This window comes from Muscardinus avellanarius (genome assembly GCF_963383645.1).
Source record: "Muscardinus avellanarius genome assembly, chromosome: 3".
NCBI classification, from domain to species: domain Eukaryota; kingdom Metazoa; phylum Chordata; class Mammalia; order Rodentia; family Gliridae; genus Muscardinus; species Muscardinus avellanarius.
Window position 1 is genome coordinate 132,717,336 of NC_137788.1, and position 19,524 is coordinate 132,736,859.

The following is a 19,524-nucleotide window of genomic DNA, read 5'->3' on the forward strand; positions in this document are numbered from 1 at the left end:
GGGAGGCAGAGACAGGAGGATCGCGCTGGCTTAAGAGACCCTGTTTCCAAAAATACAAAAGTATAAAATAGGTGTGGAGTATAGCCCGGAGGTAGAAGGGCTTCCAGGAACCCCAGTACCACCAAATTAATTAATTAATTAATTAATTAGATTAAATAGAGCTGGGGTACAGCTCAGAGGTAGAATTCCCCTGGGTTCAAACCCTAGTACCCCGCCCAAATGTACAGAAATAAAAATATGTCTTTTTATTTCAGTTTTGTTCTCTTCTTCTCTGGCAGGATTTTGTTCCCAAAGGAGATAGCCATTTTGGAAAAATTCTAACTAAACTGGAATATAGAAAGATATTTTTAAGGTTTTTTTTTATGAATCAGAATTTGGGGGCTGGGGGTGTGGCTCAGTGATAAAGTGTTTGTGGCGCCTGAGGGAGGCCACGGGGTCAATCCCTGGACTAGAAACAGATTTCATGTAATGACCGCTTATGCCTGTCTATGTGCTTTAATTGATACTGATTGCCCCTGCCTGGAACGTCTTTTGGAATAACTGGCATCTTCTCAATGCCAGCTCCCCGCTAGTCCTCTAACCACAAGCTCAGTAACTTTCCACTTCCTTCCCCTGGAACAACTGACACAGTTCATGGCACCAGCAACCACCCCTGAATCTCTAAACAGGGAGTCTCTATCATCTGAAAACTACACAGCACCAGTGTATTTTTCCTTAACACCTATGACATTCAATTATTTTTATGTACATTTTATCTTTGGTAGAAGCTTAGAAGGTTTTGGTGGGTCAAAATCTATCTTATCTAGGTAGATCCCACAACAAGTATACTTGGAGAGAGAAAGATAAAAAAAGAAACAAGGGAGTAGAAAGTAGAAGGTCCAGAGAGCAGAGGGCAGTAATGCACACCTAGCCACGCACACTTGTAATCCCAGCATCCAGGAGGCCGACACAGGAAAATCACAGGTTTAGGGCCAGCCTCAGCTACTTAGTGAGGCCCTCTGCAACTCAGTGAGACCCTGTTTCAAAATAAACAGTAAAAAATAGGGCTGGGGTGTAGCTCAGGGTGGAATGGCCCTGAGTTTCATCCCCAGTACCACAGGAAAAAGAAAAACAGTAAGACATTTCAAAAGTCCTAAAACAGCTGGTAAAAGCAATAAATGGGTTATTACCAATAAAACCACATCAATGTATTTTGCTCAAATCTTTTCAAACAGCTGGGTTAAAATAGTGTTTCTTGAATTTTACTGTGATTCTTTTTTTGTTTTTCCCGGTCCTGGGGATTGAACCCAGGGGCATTCTACCTCTAACCTACACCCCCAGCACTATTTTTTATTCTTTATTTTGAAACAAGTCTAAGTTGCAGAGGACCTAAGTAACTGAGGCTGGCCACAAACCTCAATCCTCCTGTCTTAGCATCCCAAGTATTGGGATTATAAGCATGTGCCACCATGCATTTTTCCTATTGTGATTCTGCTTCTGTGGATTAAAATAATCTTTCATATCTTAGTACAATGCTATGATTTCTGCTGACACCTCAATGCTTACCATCCTCCTCAGGCAACTCCTCTGGACTTAGTTCAACCAGTTCAAAGCCATGTTTGATGCACCATTCTTGAGCTTTTTGTCGATTTACTCCTAAAATAATATGCAAAAGAATCTTTATAAGTAAAAACAAAAGACATGAATACCCTGCAACTCCTCTGGACTTAGTTCAACCAGTTCAAAGCCATGTTTGATGCACTATTCTTGAGCTTTTTGTCGATTTACTCCTAAAATAATATGCAAAAGAATCTTTATAAGTAAAAACAAAAGACATGAATACCCTGCAATACTCTCCACAAATCTCAAATGTTTTCCCCTTAATGTCACTGTTTTCCTAAAAGCATCTAAAGTAATATAAAAAAAGCTTCTTCAGCCCCCAAAGCATCCATTTTTAAACAACATAAATACTGCAAGATACCAAAGAAAGTAGTTGAAAATATTTTTGTAAAGTAATAGTCACAGGACTGTAATTCTAGTACTTGGGAGGCTGAGACAGGAGGATGGCAGGTTCGCGGCCAGCCTCAGCTACTTAGTGAGGCCCTTCGCAATTCAGTGAATTCCTGTTTCAAAAAAAGAATGAAAAACAGGGCTGGGAATGTAACTTGGAGATAGAATGCCTCTGGGTTCAATCCTCAGTACCATAAAAAAAAAGTAACAGTCACATAAAATATGCAAGTCTAAGCTGAGAAGACAGATGTACTCTATCTACAGGAATGGCAAGCGTATGTGCCAACTGCCACCCCATTAGAGGCCTTACCCTCTTCAGACACTCTGTCACAGACCAAGATCATCACCTCAGGTAACCACGCCTCTGCCAGTGGAAGCCATGAGGAAACACTGTCAAGACCAGACTTCTAAAAGGAGCAAAAACAAACAAAAACAGAAAGAGACATTAAGAGAACTCTGCAATTGTGGAGGGTAAAAAAGCATATGATATGATAATCTTTTCTTCAAGGTTCCACAGAAAACAGTCTTACTTGTGTGCTGTCAAAGTAAACCACGAATGCCTGGACAGCATCTGCAATCTCTGCAGTGACAAGAAATTTGTTGGGCACCACACATAGATTGATATCCGCGGAGTAGTACTTATTATCAATGGTCCAGGGGTAATATCTCACAGTATCGTTGCAAGTTGCTTCCTCAAGAAGATCTTCCGTTCCAAGGATATCTAAATACATGACACAACATTAGCATGGAAAGTGCAGAACCAATAAACACTGCCTGACAGTCCCAGGAAGACACAGACTAAGGGAGTACTTTGGCTACTACCCTTTATGCAAGGATTCCGAAGGGCCCTACATTTTTTAGGGTATTTTCTTCTCTAATCATTTGACTATAAAAGTAATAATGACACAATTTGAGCCTTTGGTTCTTTTTCTTTAAGAAACAAAAATTTTGTCTAGATCAAATAGTAATAAAGAAAAATCAGTTGTTTTACCAAATACCCAGAAAAGAGAAAGTAAAAGAAAAAGAATGCCAGCTGCATTTATTTCACAGCTTAAGTACTTCATGGATGTGGAAGAACCTTCAAGAATTGTAACTTTTCTACTTAGTGCATGTTAAAAAGAAAAAAGGATTAGTGTCAAGCCATTAATAAAATAGAAGAGCTACAATATACCTTGAGCTAAGTCTTAGACATTAATTGAATTAATGAAACAAGAGAACAGATACTGATAAATGACCCCAATTTCACTTATATTCAGTCTTGTTCAGCCTTTGAAAGCCAATCCAAATTCCTGTTTGACGAAGACATCTCTGGCAAATTCTAAATGTGTAAAAGCCAAGCAAATTAAATGTTTTAGGTTATGACAAAATCTCAGAAATCCATGTGCGGCGTGAGCGACTCCCCACAGTGAGGACAAGTCCATGATGAACAGACACAGATGTGGCCGAGGTGCCACTGAAGCGGCTGCTTTCATCCTGTCACATGACACTTAGAACGGCTGTTACAACTCAAGCTCCCTTCTCTCGCCATACAAAGGTGAACAAGTAGTATGTTGCAAACCCATAATTGGCAGGACACTAAAAACTGCAAGTTAAATGTTAAATTCCAGAGCTAAGATTATACATCTGGGAAGCTGCCATCAATTCTGCTTGATATAAAGATCTGGGAAAATTATGTAGCCCAAAGGACACACGGAATAATGTGCAACAACACAGAAGTATGAATGTGTGCATGTGAATGTGCATGTATGCATCCTTTTTGCTAATCAAGTTTCCTTACATGGTTATTAAAAGGAACAAACCCCCATTTTAACCAAAGAATTAAAAATATATTTGAGATTTTACCCTCGATATAAAGCACATTACAAAACTACTATCTTCAAGTTTTTCACCCAAACCAGAACTTACTGTTAATTTTATTTATTTAATTAATTAATTTAATTTAATAAATTCATTTATTTTTGGCAGTACTGGGGATTGAACCTAGGAGCATTCTACCTCTGAGCTACACTCCCAGCGTGATTTTTTATTCTTTATTTTGAAACCCTTTCTCACCAAACTGCGGAGGGCCTCACTAAGTAACTGAGGCTGGCCACAAACCTGTGATCCTGCCAAGTACAGGATTACAAACTTGCACCACCATGCCCGGCTGAACTGTTACTCTTAAATGAACAGGTCTGTGTTCATATTTGAGACTCTGATGTCTCATTCAATCTCATTAAGATATCAGTTCTTCCGGCTTAATTTCTACCTGTATCACAATTTTTCATCTAGTGTCAATCAATTCCACAGAAACCAGTTACAAGTGTCCCTCATGGAGCATTACAAGTTCAAGTGGGAATTTAGCAGGAGGAGCAGATGAATCATGAAAAATTAAAGCTTCTGTTTTCATGTAAGTGTCTCATTTAAAAAAGCTCCTCAATCAAAGTCTGTTACAGTTAAAGCTAACATTCCAAACTTAAAGCAGGTAGCATTCCAATAAGAGGCTGTTTCTCACAGCAGACTACCGCACAGCCAACACACTTCCCACAGTACGTTAACAACATATATGGAAGAAGACAAAGTAGAGCCAGGGGGTTAGCAAAAAACGTATAAGCTAATGTTGTTAAAGGATAGGAGACACCATATGAAATCAGTCTTTATTTATGAAAAATGTTCTAAAATAACAAACTATTTTTTCAAGGGGGAAACACAAAGAATAATAAATTCACCTGTTCTTAAAGGCAAAGGGACTGACATTCCCACCACCGTCACAATAGTCCTTGGTGTTTCCTAAACCTGTTGTATACTTAAAAACTGAAAACAAATTTGGTTTATGCTTTTTTCAGATCAGTTTTTTAACTCAGAGCTCTTAAAATTTCATCTTAGCCGGGTATGGTGGCGCAAGCTTGAATTTCCACGCTTGGGAGGCGGAGACACAAGGATCGCACAAGTTCGAAGCCAGCCACGTTGGCTTAAGAGACCCTGTTTCCAAATAAAAAGTATAAAATAGGTCTGGGAGTGTAGCCCTGAGGTAGAAGGACTTCCAGGAACCCCAGTACCACCACCAAAAAAAAAAAAAATTTTCATTTTAGCTGGGCATGATGGCGCACACTTGTAATCACAGTACTTGGGAGGCTGAGACAGAAGGATCCAAGTTCCTGGCCAGCCTCAGCTATTTAGTGAGGCTCTCTGCAACTTAGTGAGACTCTGTCTCAAAATAAAGAATGAAAAACAGGGCTGGAAATGTAGCTCGGAGGAAGAATGCCCCTGGCTTCAATCCCCAGCATCACACACACACACAAAAGAAAATTCATTTTATAATATCTTTGATTTTCTGCATCATTAAGATATTAACACAGAGGAAGCTATTTAATATATGCTATATGTATTATATAAAATGAAGTATTAGTCAACCATAAAAAATAAAATCCTGTCACTGCCACATGGATCAAAGTGTAGAACATCATGTTAATAAAATAAGCCAGGGACAGAAAGATAAGTACCATTACAATCTCATTCAAATGTGGAATCTTAAAAAGTTGATCTCTTAGAGGTAGATAATAGTTACCAGAGCTCGAGAATGAGAAGGAAGAAGGGTTTGGGGAGATGTTGGTCAAAAGATATACAATTATAGATAGGAAGACTGTTATAAAAAAGTCCAGAATAGGTAAACATAGGCAGAAAGTGGATAAATGATTGCGTGAAGCTGGGGGTGGAGGGCTAGCATGGTAGGGGGGAGAATGACTATTAAGGGTTATGGAGTTTCTTTTAGGGGTGATGAAAAGCATTCTATAATGATTACAGGGAAGACTGTGTATCTCTGTGAGCATACTAAGAGCCATCAGGTGGCACAATTTAAACACATAATGTGTAAATTATATCTCAATAAAGTAAAAAGAAACAGGAAAAAAAAAAGCTATTTCTTTCTCCTTCCTCTAAACCCAGATGGAAATAGAGCCAATAAGCTGGGGAAATGAATTTCACATTTTACTAGCGGATAGGCTTGGTTTTATTCTATGCTACCTAAAACAAGTTGATTGCCCAATTTACTGATCAGATTTTTTCTATTCTTAACATTTTATGTCTAATCAGATACTTTCAGTGCAGCTGCATATGGACTTAATTATAACATCTGTGCCATATTAGAACTGGGGAAGAAGAGTAAAGACCGTCGCATTCTAGTTCTTACCATCGATCTCTTAATGTAGAGTTTAATTGTAAAAATGTAAATGTCTACACTAAATATAGCTTCCTCCCTCATCTTGTGTATTTGGCTTCAAATGCTTAACAACAAGTTTATTCTTCTCTGAATTAAAAGAAAATCACCAAATGCCTGTGCACACGGCTATGTTTTGAGACCAGCTAGTGTAACTCACTCATTTCACAGATGTGAAAACTGAGGGCCACAATGAAGATGCCGCCTGCCTAAAATGGGAGCAGAGCCTGCAGCTGGTAAGTCACCAGCGCTCCTTCCTATCTAGCATGTTGGCATATGGGCTGGACCAACTCAAACAACTAGCAGTCACACGGAAACACCACCCCTCGCACCTCAATCATCCTCTGCCCCTCAGGGCCATAAAAACAACAGTCAGAACGAGGGTGCCATTGTACATGAACCTGTAGGGTAATTGACGCATCAGAAGGTGTTTCCGGCAATATGGTCTTACATGTCAAAGGTGAGTCAGTGACTTTGAGCGTTTGTTGTGCACGTACTTACACGTACAAACACTCATGCATGGACACACCCACAGGTGCACGAGACTGGGGTTTGAGCCTGGAGGCTTCCTACCACTGGGCTATACCCCCAGCACTTTATTAATTTTTTGAAACAGGATCTTGCTAAGTGCCACAGGCTGGCCTCACCCTGCTATTCTCCTGTCTCAGTCTCTCAAGGACGAGGATAAGAGGCATGCATCACTACACCAGCTTGTCCTGCTCTTTTGTTTTTGCTTGTTATTTTTGCCAGACAGACATCCCACAAAAACCTGCAGTGGTCTCCCTTTTTTGCCCTTCATTATACTAAATTTTGATATAGCTCGCTCTGCTATTCACAAAAAACTCAGGAGTAGTTTTACCCTCCTCCTGGCGGGCGTCCGTCGTCTCATTTGCACTGCTGGCAGCCACCTGGTGGAGCTCTAATACATCATTTTTTAAGAGACAAATGCCAGGTGATTAATTGCCAGGTCTCTTATTACACACTTGGTTTCACAGCTTAAAATAGTTAATTTGTAGTGCTTTTATATAACAAGTTACAAGTCGACCCAGTTCCAGTAGCAAAGCTAGACCTTTCCCCCAGTCACAAGTACAAGTACAAACTTATTTCCCTATTGGAGGAACTGTTCTTACCCAGCCATCAATTCTCCAGCATCTCACTTTCTTAGTGAACTTATTTCCCTGTGATCCACAGCAAGTTATTGAAAAGAAAGATAGAAGAGATCTGAAGGTAGCTGTGTGCCAAGGCAGCATTTAGTTGGGTAACACAACACCTCCCTCTTCCTCTAGCCCAGCTTTGTACTGCTGTCTGTCCTCATATTCCTTCCCTGAGAGAAAGTGCCAATTGGTAAGCAAAAGAAAAAGAAGAGGCAGATAGCTTTCTATTGTTCATATTCTATAAGAGGCGACAACTCTTTTAGCATGATTTAGTCAGCAGGCTTAAGCTCAAAGTGAATTCTCCAAATATCACAAATATCCATTTTCATGCACATGTATACACGCATGTGCGCACACACATGTATATATGTGTACGTATATATGTATGCATCCTCTTTACTCCATCTATCCACCTCAGCCAAAAATGACATTTCTAAGTACATTAATACTGTCTGAATTATTCATATCTTCTTTAGCAGAATAATCAAGTACACTTTAATACCAACAGAATTAACGTACACTTAACTAATCATGGCATTCTCTCTTTCTCTCTCTCTTTTTTTTTTTTTTTTTTTTTTTTTTGGTGGTACTGGGGTTCCTGGAAGCCCTTCTACCTCTGGGCTACACTCCCAGACCTATTTTTTTTATATTTTTGAAATAGGGTCTCTTACACCAGTGAGGCTGGCTTCGAAACTGCGCGATCCTCCTGTCTCCACCTCCCAAGCATGGGGATTACAAGTGTGTGCCACCACGCCTGGCTATGGCATGGCATTCTCTTTAAGAGAGATTGTCCAATGGTTGAGTATCTTCTATGCCTTAAGGGAAGGAGACAAGATGACCCCTCTAGAAATCAGCACTCTTCTGAGAATGCAGTTAGCATTATTCTTTCTCATACTGCAAATGCCTCTCTGGCGAGGCATCATAACCCCCATTCTGGCAATGTCTTTCATGGCATCCACTCTCCTGGAAACTCAAAGTTGCTCTCCCTTGTCTGGTTCTAACCAGCACCAAAGAGAGGAAGGAGCCATCACCTCTACATACAATGGCTAGGCTGACCTCTGTGTCTCACCCCCTCTTCTCCAATGCAGACTGAGGCACACACCCTCAAAAGGTTTTTGATTCAATGAAGCTGTGGAAGAAAGTGCAGGCAGTAGCTGGGCGTGGTGGCGCATGCTTGTAATCCCAGCATTCAGGAGGCTGAGACGGGAGGATTGTGGTTCGCGGACAGCCTCCACTACTTAGTGAGGCCCTCCACAACTTTGTGAGACCCTGTTTCAAAATAAAGAATAAAAAATAGGGCAGGGGGTGTAGCTCAGAGGTTGAATGCCCCTGGGTTCCATCCCCAGACCTAAAAAAAGAAAAGAAAAAAAAGAAGGTGGTAACACAGGGTAGGCTCAGTAAGTGTTCACTGCCTTCTTCCCAACTCAGTGTTCTGGTACGAGACAGCACTTCACGAGGGTAGGTTAGAGCCTCGTGAAGAGGGTAGTAAGACAGGATTTAATCAGGAAACGACCACCTCCTTCATGCTGCTCTGGCCTTTGTCTTCCAGCTCCCACCCCATCCCCACCCCCACGGACCATGCCTTCTCAAAAATTTTTCTCCATTGTGAGGCATATGCTGAAACAGAAGAAAAAGCAAATAGGAAAATCACAGGAGAAAGCAAAGTTTGACATCAGCGGAAGGGGAAAGTAGCCATTATGAGATAAAAGAACTGAATGAAATGTGATTTGGGAGAAAAAGTACAAAACCCAGGGTTTCCATTAACCAGCCAGGAAGAAAGTCTTAAAAATTATAATGAGTGGTGTCCTCGCAGCCAGTTACTGTTTCACGGCCAGAGAGTGTGAATGCCCGACACTGTGCAGCCATTCCTTATTCACTAACAGAGGACTCCCACACACTAAGAGTAGAACACAGTGCAGCAATGTAAAAGGCCTGGCAGCTTGGCATTTAAACTTATAACTGTAACTGCATTTAAAGGTTGAGAGCTGGAACTTTACACAGACAAGTTTCTCTCTGGGCCCCCAGAGCACTCATAGCCCAGCCTCCGTGCAGACGCGCACAGTGCTGGCATGGTCTGTGGCAGGTCACTGGCTGCAGCAGTCCTAAGTTGCGGGGGAAGATCCACTGGACTGAGTTCAAGCCCATGCTGCTGCTGCATGACAGCACAATGTTTGTGACTCTTCACTGCCTCTCCCCGGCACACTCTTCTCTGCACACACTTTAAATCCACATTTCCACATGCTCTCAGGCTTTTTATAGCACAGTGGAAAAGCTTTAAAAGCCGAAGCAGAGGAAATCCAACCCAGTCCTCCCTTTCCTCAAGTTTACTTTCTCCCAGTAGGCAGTTGGAACCAGTCACCTCGGCTTATTAAAATCACTGGTGTGTGTGCCCGGTCTCTGCTTGCCTTTACTGGACCTCACAACACACGAAGAGACAAATACTGGAACAAGAATAAGCAGGGGCTGGGAGGAAGGGGAGAGAGAATGCCAATGAGGGTCCTGCGAGGGCCGAGCAGGAACTTGCATTTAAAGCTTGAGAGCTGGAACTGCTCTATAGGCTGAATGCAAAGACCACTCCATCCCTCCCATGGCACAGCTCAGGGACAGCTCCGACCCAGGATAGGGGCAGGGTGACTTCTTTTAATTCACTTACTAATACATATTCAAAACGGTAGTTCTGCCAGGCTTGGTGGCCCACGCCTGTAATCCCAGCATTCAGGAGGCTGAGACTGGAGAATCCAGGTTCGCGGACAGCCTCAGCTACTTAATGAGGTTCTCTGCAACTTAGTGAGACCCTGTTTCAAAATAAAAAATAAAAAATAAAAAATAGGGCAGGGGATGTAGCTTGGAGGTCAAATGCCCCTGGGTTCCATCCCCAGACCTGCAAAAAAAAAAAAAAAAAAAAAAGTAGTTCTAAAGACACAACAAAAGCAGTGGTTCTCTATGAGAACATGACTTTACTCCACAGAGCCATTTGTCAACATCTTGAGTTGTTTTATTTTTGTTGTCTCAAGTCAGGAGATGCCACCGATTGCTAGGTGAATAGAGACTGAGAATACTGCTGCACATCCCACAATGGCCAGGACCGTCCTACACAACAAACACTAGCTAGCCCAAAATGTGTGGAAGCCAGAAGGAACTGACTTAGCTATAGTCACCAAACAAAACAAAAATTCTGGGCTGCAAGGTCATAGTCTTTCTCTAAGAGCTGGAACTAGTTGTTATGGCTGGTACACAACCTCCCACCCCAGACATATATGCACTTCTGATGAAACTTATCCCATGCCTTCTTTGATTATTAACAATACAAATTATCTGGCAATTAAGTTTAGATGCTTTTTTTTTTTGGTGGTGGTACTTGGGTTCCTGGAAGCCCTTCTATCTCTGGACTACGCTCCCAGACCTATTTTTTTATACTTTTTTATTTAGAAACAGGGTCTCTTAAGCCAGCGTGGCTGACTTCGAACCTGCGCGATCCTCGTGTCTCCGCCTCCCAAGCGCAGGGATTACAAGCGTGTGCCACCACGCCCGGCTTTTAGATGCTTTGAAATAACCTATGAATGTTAGTTTTCTGAAAGAGTTCATAGGACAATTATGAGATGAAAATAATTTTTATATTAAAATGATAATTTTTATAAACAAACCAATATTAGGTAATAAAACCTTACAAAAATTACAACGTCTATATAATCCCAGCATTCGAGAGGCTGAGACCAGAGGACTGCAATTCGCAGACAGCCTCAGCTATTTAGGCCCTTTGCAACTCAGTGAGACCTGGTTTCAAAATAAAGAATAAAAAATAGGGCAAGGGGGTGTAGCTCGAAGGTCAAATGCCCCTGGGTTCCATCCCCAGACCCGAAAAAAAAAAAATTACAATGTCTGGTGGTGGCACACACTTGTAATCCCAGCATTCAGGATGTGGAGATCAGAATCTTGGTTCATGGACAGCCTCAGCTACTTAGCGAGGCCCTTCACAACTCAGTGAGACCCTGTTTAAAAAATTAAAAGACTAAAAAATAGGGCTAGGGATGTAGCTCAGAGGTGCAATGCCTTTGGGTTCCATCCCCATTACCGCAGAAAAGAAAAAAATTACAATGTCTGCTCAGAATGAAAATACCTTCAACAAATGCTAATTTATTCTGAAAGATAATAAACCTATCCAAGATGAATTTCCCAAAACAGAATAAGTTTAATGAAGAAAATTTACTCTGTAGCTCTTATACTCAAATACTGAATATAAGTTTACTGTCATAAAGCTAACAAATTCAAAACCCAGCATCCAAAAAGCCTTCAATGAGGGGTAAAATCATAATCAAAGGACCATGGAAAAAAATGAATAAACTAGCCTTCATCAAAATTTAATGTTTTTAGCCAGGCGCGGTGGCACATGCTTGTAATCCCAGCGCTTGGGAGGCTGAGACAAGAGGATCACACAGGTTCAAAGCCAACCTCAGCTACTTAGTGAGGCTCTCAGCAACTTAGTGAGACCCTGTTTTCAAATAAAATATAAAATAGGTATGAAAGTATAGCCCAGAGGTAGAAAAGCCCCTGGGTTCCAGCCCCAGTACCACAATAAATAAATAAATAAATAAATAAATAAATAAATATTTTTGTGGCAGTACTAGGGATAGAACCCAGAGGTATTCTACCACTGAGCTACACCCCCAGCCATATATATATATATATATATATATATATATATATATATATATATATATATATATTTTTTTTTTTTTTTTTTTTTTTTTTTTTTTGGTGGTGGTACTGGGGTTGATGGAAACCCTTCTACCTCTGGCTACACTCCCAGACACGTATTTTTTATATTTTTATTTGGAATCAGGGTCTCTTAAGCCAGCAAGGCTAGCTTCAAACCTGCACGATCCTCCCGTCACTGCCTCCCAAGCGCGGGGATTACAAGCGTGTGCCACCATGCCCGGCCTATTTTTTATTCTTTGAAACAGGGCCTCACTAAGTAACTGAGGCTGTCAGCGAACCTGCAATCTTCCTATTTCAGTCTCCCAAGTACTGACATTACAAGCTTGTGCCACCATACCTGGCTCAAAATTTAAAATTTTTGCATTTCAAAAGTGCTACCAGAGCTGGGCGTGGTGGCGCATGCTGTATTCCCAGGGCTTGGGAGGTGAGACAGGAGAATCATGCAGGTTCGAAGCCAGCACAGCTGTTTCCAAATAAAGAAGTACATAAATGGGTCTGGGAGTGTAGCCCAGAGGTAGAAGGGTTTCCAGGAACCCCAGTACCACAAAAAAAAAAAAAAGTGCCACCAAAGGTTGGGTGTAGTGACGCACACTTGTAATCCCAGCATTCAGAGGGCTGAAACAGGAGGATTGTGGTCAGTTCTCTGAAAGCCTTAGCTACTTAGTGAAGTCCTTTGCAACCCAGTGAGACCTTGTCTCAAAATAAAGAATAAAAAATAGGGCTGAGGGTGTAGTACGAAGGTAGAATGTCCCTGGGTTCCATTCCTAGTACTGCAAAAAAAAAAAAAAAAAAAAAAAAGTACCATCAAGAAAACCAAAACTCAAAACTGGAAAAAAAAATTTTAAATTATAAACCTGAGCCAGGCATGGTGGCACACTATAATCCCAGTCGGGAGGCTAGAACATGAGAATTACAAGTTCAAGGCCAGCCTGGGCAACTTAGCAAGATTCTGTCTCAAAAATAAAAAGGACTGGGGTATAGTTAAATGGTAAAGTGCACTTGGGTTCAGTGCTAAAACAAACACAAACAAAAAACCACAGAAAATTTTAGTCCATAAAAGACCTGTAAGAATATATAAAACACTCTTATAATTAATGACAAAAATTTTAATAAGTAAAAATTATTTAAATATACACTCCATCAAAGAAAATAAATGAATAAACTATATGCATATTAAATTATTAATATCACTAGTTATTGGAGTTACGCACATCAAGACCACAATGATACTTCATGCTCACTAAAATGGATATAACTGAAAAAACTGACAACAGCAAGTGTCACTGGAATCCTGAACACATCACTGATGGGAACAGGGACTGGTACAGACATCCTGGAAGACAGTGCAGCCATTTCTTAAAATATTAAATATAAGTTTACCAGGTTCGAAGCCAGCCTCAGCAGCTTAGTGAGGCTATCAGTAACTTAATGAGACCCTATTTCCAAATAAAATATAAAATAGGTCTGGGTGTGTACCCTGGAGGTAGAAAGCCCCTGGGTTCCATCCTCAGTACCACACACACACACACACACACACACACACACACACACACAGAGTAAATAAATAAATATAAGTTTACCACATGACCTAACAATTTCACTCCTAGACACATACCCAAGAGAAATGAAAGCACATGTCCACACAAAAAGTTATACAAGAAAGTCCATAACAGTATTATCCATAATAGCCCCAAAGTAGAAACAACCTAAATGTCCCTTAATTGTTGGATGGATGAACATAATGTGGTACGGTATATCTATAAAACAGAATATGAAAGCACATGCTATAATATAGATGAACCTCTGAAACATTACACTTAGTGAAAACACTAGACACAAAGGGCCAATTACATGATTACATTTGTATAAAATGTCCAGGAAAGGCAAAAAAACAGAAAGAACATTAAAGGTTGCCTAGAGTAGAGGGTGGGAATGAGGAGTCAATGCAAATAGGCGTTGGTTTCTTTCTGGGATGACGGAAACGTTCTAAAATCACATGACAGTAGTGGTGGTGCATGCCTGTTGTCCCAGTACTTGAGAGGCCGAGACAGGAGGATCCCAGCCTCAGCTACTTAGTGAGGCCCTCTGCAATTTAGTGAGACCCTGTTTCAAAATAAAAGATAAAATAGGGCTAGGAGTGTAGCTCAAAGGGAGAATGTCCCTGGGTTTAAAAAAAAAAAAAAAAAAGTACCACAAAAAGGAAAAAAATAGTGGTAGCACAACTCTGTAAATATATTTTAAAATCAATGAATTATACACTTAAAGCAGGTGCATTTTACGGAATTTAAATTAGACCCTCTATCGAAACTGCTAAAAATCAACAGAAGCTGGGAGATAATGCCCCCATTTCACTGATGACAGAGGTGACTGAGACACATTTTAGGTACTTCAAACAATGGATGGCACCTGTTAGATACTCAGTAAATGCCTGAAGAATGAAGCTAACTTGCTTAAAGCACAATACTAAGAAGAGGCTAGGACTCACAGCCCAACCCACAGATTTCCACACACACACACACACACACACACACACACACACACACACACACACACACACACCTCTTACACAACCGGGCAGGATGCAGGCTGAAAAGCAGCTCCGTTCTATTAGCGTCACAGTGCTGCTTGTTACTAAAGGAGCACACATTTCCCTGCTCTGAGCAGACTGGGCTTGACCCAGGCATGGTGATACTTTTCTCCACCTCTGGGTAAAACCAGCCATCAAGTCTATGTGGAAAATTAAGCCCTTAATAGATATTTGTTTCTAAACCTAAAACAACATAAAATTCTTTTAAGAGTTTCACAACTGTCCTGGTCTGCCTTAACCTGCGTCAATCTTACTTCCTGGATAAGTAATATTAGAAATGTATTTGTAGCATTTGTGTGCTTGAGCTCCAACATAAATACCATGTCATGTCCAGATTATCATTCTTGCCAGACAAATTTAAAACAATTTTCATACTTTAACCTTATAAAAGTGATTTTACATCACATTTCATTATTTATTGAGTGTCATTATTTGCTAAGGAATTATACAAAGCAAAGGCAGCAAGTCTTTAACCAAATGACCACTGCATACTTTCTAGATGTTTTTACCTTTTGCCATACAAAAGCAAGCAGTTAGATGGCCCAAAAATAAAAGTCTGAGTCTAGACAGGCTTAGAATCTTCCAGATGATACAATATTGTCTACTGTAAATGATTTCGTACAGCATGGCTAGCCCTCTGCCCTGCACCTTCTCCCCCACTTTACTGGAAGGACAATATATCTTAGTTTTTTCACTCACTAACAATATCTAAAAAATCAGTCTAAAACTTCAATAAAAAGTCAAATTATCTCTATAAGTAAGGAAACAAAACAGACACCAAGAGATATTTTTATTATTTAACTTGCCACACTGCATCTACAAAGGCTCCCCCAAACATGAAAGAAATGCAAAATTTTTTGTGAGCCATTAAGGTTTTACTTTATTTTATGGTACTGGGGATTAAACACAGGGACACTCTACACTGAACTATATCCCCAACCCTGTTTGTTTTTGTGCTACTGGGGCTAGAATCCAGGGCCATTCTACCTCTGAGCTACACTCCCAACCCAATTTTATTTTTACTTTGAAACAGGGTCTAAGTTACTGAGGCTGAGGCTGGCTCTGAACCAGCAATCCTCCCATTTAAGCCTCCCAAGTACTGGGACTACAGATGCACAGCACCACACCAGGCGCCTTTTTTTCTTTTCTTTCTTTCTTTCTTTTTTAATTTTGAGACAGAGATTTGCTAAATTGCCCTGGCTGGCCTCGAACTTGCTCCCTCCAGCCTTAGCCTTCTGAGTGCCTGGAATCAAAGGCATATATCTCCCAGCCTGGGAAAATTTCTTTTTTTGTTTCTGAACCTAAAACATCATAAAGGTCTAATTTTTCTTTCATCTACTAAAGAAAATAAAGACTTAAAAATATGTAACACAATCAAAGGCAGACTTCTCCAACCACAACAAAATGAGCAACTTTGCTTAAGCAAAAACTATTATCCCCGGAGTATACTAAAAGGCTCTACTCGGAATACCTCCAGAAACTGCAGAGAAATTGCAAATTAGAAGACTCAAGCTCTTATTCCTATTCTGCGGCTAGACAACGTTGGCTACCCTGCACAATACTCTCTACCTTTGAAATAAGAATGTTCTCCTGGATGTATCCCAGAGGTAGGGCAATTGCCTAGCATGGCGAGGCCCTCAGTTTGACCACCAGCTCTGGGCAGAGAGTGGGCAAGGCTCCTCAGTAAAATGTCTTTAAGAACCTTATTTTATGTATTTATTTATTTTGTAGCACTGGGGATGGAACCAAGGGGCATTCTGCCTCCGAGCTACACCCTCAGCCCTATTTTGTATTCTTTATTTTGAAACAGGGTCTCACTAAGTTGCAGAGGGCCTCACTAAGTAGCTGTGGCTATCAGAGAACTGTGATCCCTTGCCTCAGCCTCCAGAATGCTGGGATTACAGGCATTCACCACCACACCCAGCCTTTTATAAATCCCCCCCACCCTCCCACCCAACCCCCTGATGTGGTACTGGGACTTTCTACCTCCAGGCTATACTCCCAGACCTATTTTATATTTTACTTGGAAACAGGTTCTCACTAAGTTGTTGAAAGCCTCACTAAGTAGCTGGGGCTGGCTTCAAACCTGTGCTATCCTCCTGTCTCATCCTCCCAAGAGGGGGATTACAAGCGTGTACCACCACGCCCAGCTCTTTTATAAGTTTTAAGTTTAAAAGTTTGACAAACTTAGCAACAAACTCCCAGTCTTGTGGAAGAATGCTTATTTTCCAAAAAATCAATGTCATAAGTGATGCCTTGTTCTGCTTGTATAATCCTTCACAGCCTAATTTATCCATCATCTAATGGAGCTATCTAATTCTGCAGCTTTAAAAACCTGAGGAACAGAGTGTGGTTTCTATGGGTAAATGTTTCTGAATTCCAAACTGAAGAAGTTATATTTTTCTACTCTACAAGTGTCTACTGAAACCTTAAAATGAGGCATAATAAGTTTTCAAAAAATGAACAAAAAAATTTAAGAAGGTCTGAGTTAAGAAGCATTATACAACCAAACATAAAAATAAGAAATTAGCAAAATAACGTGGAATTTTACATCTAGACAGGATATTAGAGACAATATGGAACAATTGTTTACTTTAAATGTAAGTCCTATATAGTAGGAGTGACTACTATATGTCTCTACTTTGAGTTTACTCAGTTGAGAAAATAAAAATCCAGACACTGTTAAAAAGAGTAATAAGAGGGTGTTTTCATTTCTATTTTCTGTATTTCTATCTTTCTAATAAACTTCTTTAAATCTTCAGCAACTGTCCAAGCTATGCATATTTATTCTTAGCTTAGGACAAGAATCCACGGTTTTTCTTCTGTTTGGGGTCGTTTTGGATTTTGTTATGGGTTGGGGGAAAGTGTGTCCGGGTCCCTCGCAGGGGTTCCTGGGAAACAGTTTCCTCAAACCATATTCCCCCAATCCGTAACATATTTGGCGCCCAACGTGGGGCCCGTGGCTCTGTATTTTTCACGGGATTTTTTTTTAACCAGTGGGTCGGTGGGCAGCAGCAGTTTTAGCTCCAGCTGGTGAGCTGTTGAGCTTTAAAACAGCTATAGAGCAGCCTTTGCATCACTGCAGCTCTGAAAGTGACTTCCAGGGCATCTTGTCAGTGGTCCTAGTACCACTGCAACCCAAAAGGTATGTACCTTCCTGGAGCGCTAAGGAGTTCCCCCAGAGTGACCGTGATCGTCCGGCATCTGGGAGGCAATTCTGGCTCATGGGGAACCCCTGACCAAGGGATTAGCCCGCGGTCAAATCCCCTCCAGGAAGAAACCCCTTTAAATAGTGTAGGCTTGATAGGCCCAATGAGTGCCCATCCATTCTGCCCACATCACAGATGGGACACTTTTAAAAGCCCTATACAAGGTTAAATCTAAGAAAAATGCCCATGGCCCACCTCCAGAAAAATTCCCAAACAGGACAGGAGATGCCAGTCAGCACCCATTTCTAAAAAGCAGTGAGTTTTTCCCCGGCAATGGGAAACAGGTTCTAAGGAAATAATCTAAAGCAGAGTAAACGGACAGAGAAAGCTCCCCAAACAGGACACGCAAGCCAGCAAATGGTAGTAAGTTTTTTTTCAGTGGTTAAAACAGGTTCTAGGGAGATAAACTAGTTTGTTTGTTTGTTTGTTTGTTTGTTTTTTTAGCGGCAGGGTCTACGAAGCGTGGCCATTAGCAACTGCGGCCACATGCACCCTGTTGGTCACTATGGCAGGTCGTAGTCACCGGCAACTATTGGAAGCCATAATGGGTAAGCTTTTCCAAAAGCTCAAAAAGAAAGAAAAGAAAAAAAGCCAGCTAGTAAATCTCAGAACAGCCAGCCATGCCTCTTCGGTGAGCAGCTGCACCCTGGAGGGATTGCCTGGTTGCAGGTAGCTGGCAGACACAGCTCTGTTGGCATAAGAAAGCCCTCAGGAAAGGAAGCCAAAGAGAGAGAGCGCTACTCCTGACCTCTTGTTAGCTAGGGGTTCTTAGGCACACCAACGTTGGAGAACATTTTCAGGGAGGCAAATTAATACAGCAATGTTTTCATCTGGGAAACCTCCAGAGAAAGAGAAAGGATTCAAAGGGAAGAAGGTTCAGAGAGGTAGGGCAGAAGTAAGAGTGGCAAAACTTCAAGCCTACCCTGTCCTTCTTGTGGACGGCGAGGCCACTCTCATGGCCCCAGCAACACAGGCATCCCAGCTGGACGCCCCCAGTTGGGCTGCTAGCTTTAGGAAATGCAGGAAACTTCATCAGGACAGAGAAGGGCCACGCAGCTCAATCAGACAGGGGAATATAGAGCAAGGGGAAAGGGTGGCAAAGCCCCTTCCCATTTAATACCCTCCCGGTAGGCAGCAAACTGGTGGGAAATGAGGCCACCCTCAAGGCGCGCGCGCGCGCACACACACACACACACACACACACACACACACACACACACGGTGCAGGAGGACGACCTTCTGAGCACAGAATACCTCTCTCTGTCTTAAGATGACATTCCAGCAATATCCTAAATGCTAGGGTAATTGGTTTTAGATTGGGAAGCTCTAGGGAGGCAGGGCGACCTTGCCCAGACAGGCCACTAAAACCCCACCCTTTCTCTCTCAAATGGGACCCCAGAAATCCAAAGTGAAAGCCGGATCTCCACTCGCATGCATTCTCCAAAGCAAGGGGGAAAAAAAAGCTGGATCCCAAACGTTAAAGCTCTCCTGTTTTTTTCTGCAATCAAGTATGGCTACAGTATGCACTGGGGAACAAAGTCACGTGGCCCAGCCAGGGAGGTTTAAAGTAGCTTATCTTCAGCTGTTCTTTAACTTCAGAGCCCACCCAGATTTCTTTAATGATTGCAGGGTTGAGACAATTGTGACAGCCTTGGCTACATTAGTATGAGGAGG

At 41.4% G+C, this 19,524-nt stretch overlaps 1 protein-coding gene across 1 annotated transcript in view; it reads right to left on the reverse strand.

Moving 5' to 3' along the window:
• AAGAB (alpha and gamma adaptin binding protein) overlaps positions 1-19,524 on the reverse strand; it is a gene marked incomplete at its 3' end in the record, with an annotated part of 59,819 nt that overhangs the window by 32,371 nt on the left and 7,924 nt on the right. The window contains exons 2-4 of the mRNA XM_080690851.1: positions 2,520-2,710; positions 2,300-2,396; positions 1,546-1,635 (exon numbers count right to left, since the gene is read on the reverse strand). Of these exons, the coding sequence (XP_080546977.1) occupies positions 1,546-1,635; positions 2,300-2,396; positions 2,520-2,710 (378 nt within the window). The remainder of the gene's footprint in view (positions 1-1,545; positions 1,636-2,299; positions 2,397-2,519; positions 2,711-19,524) is intronic.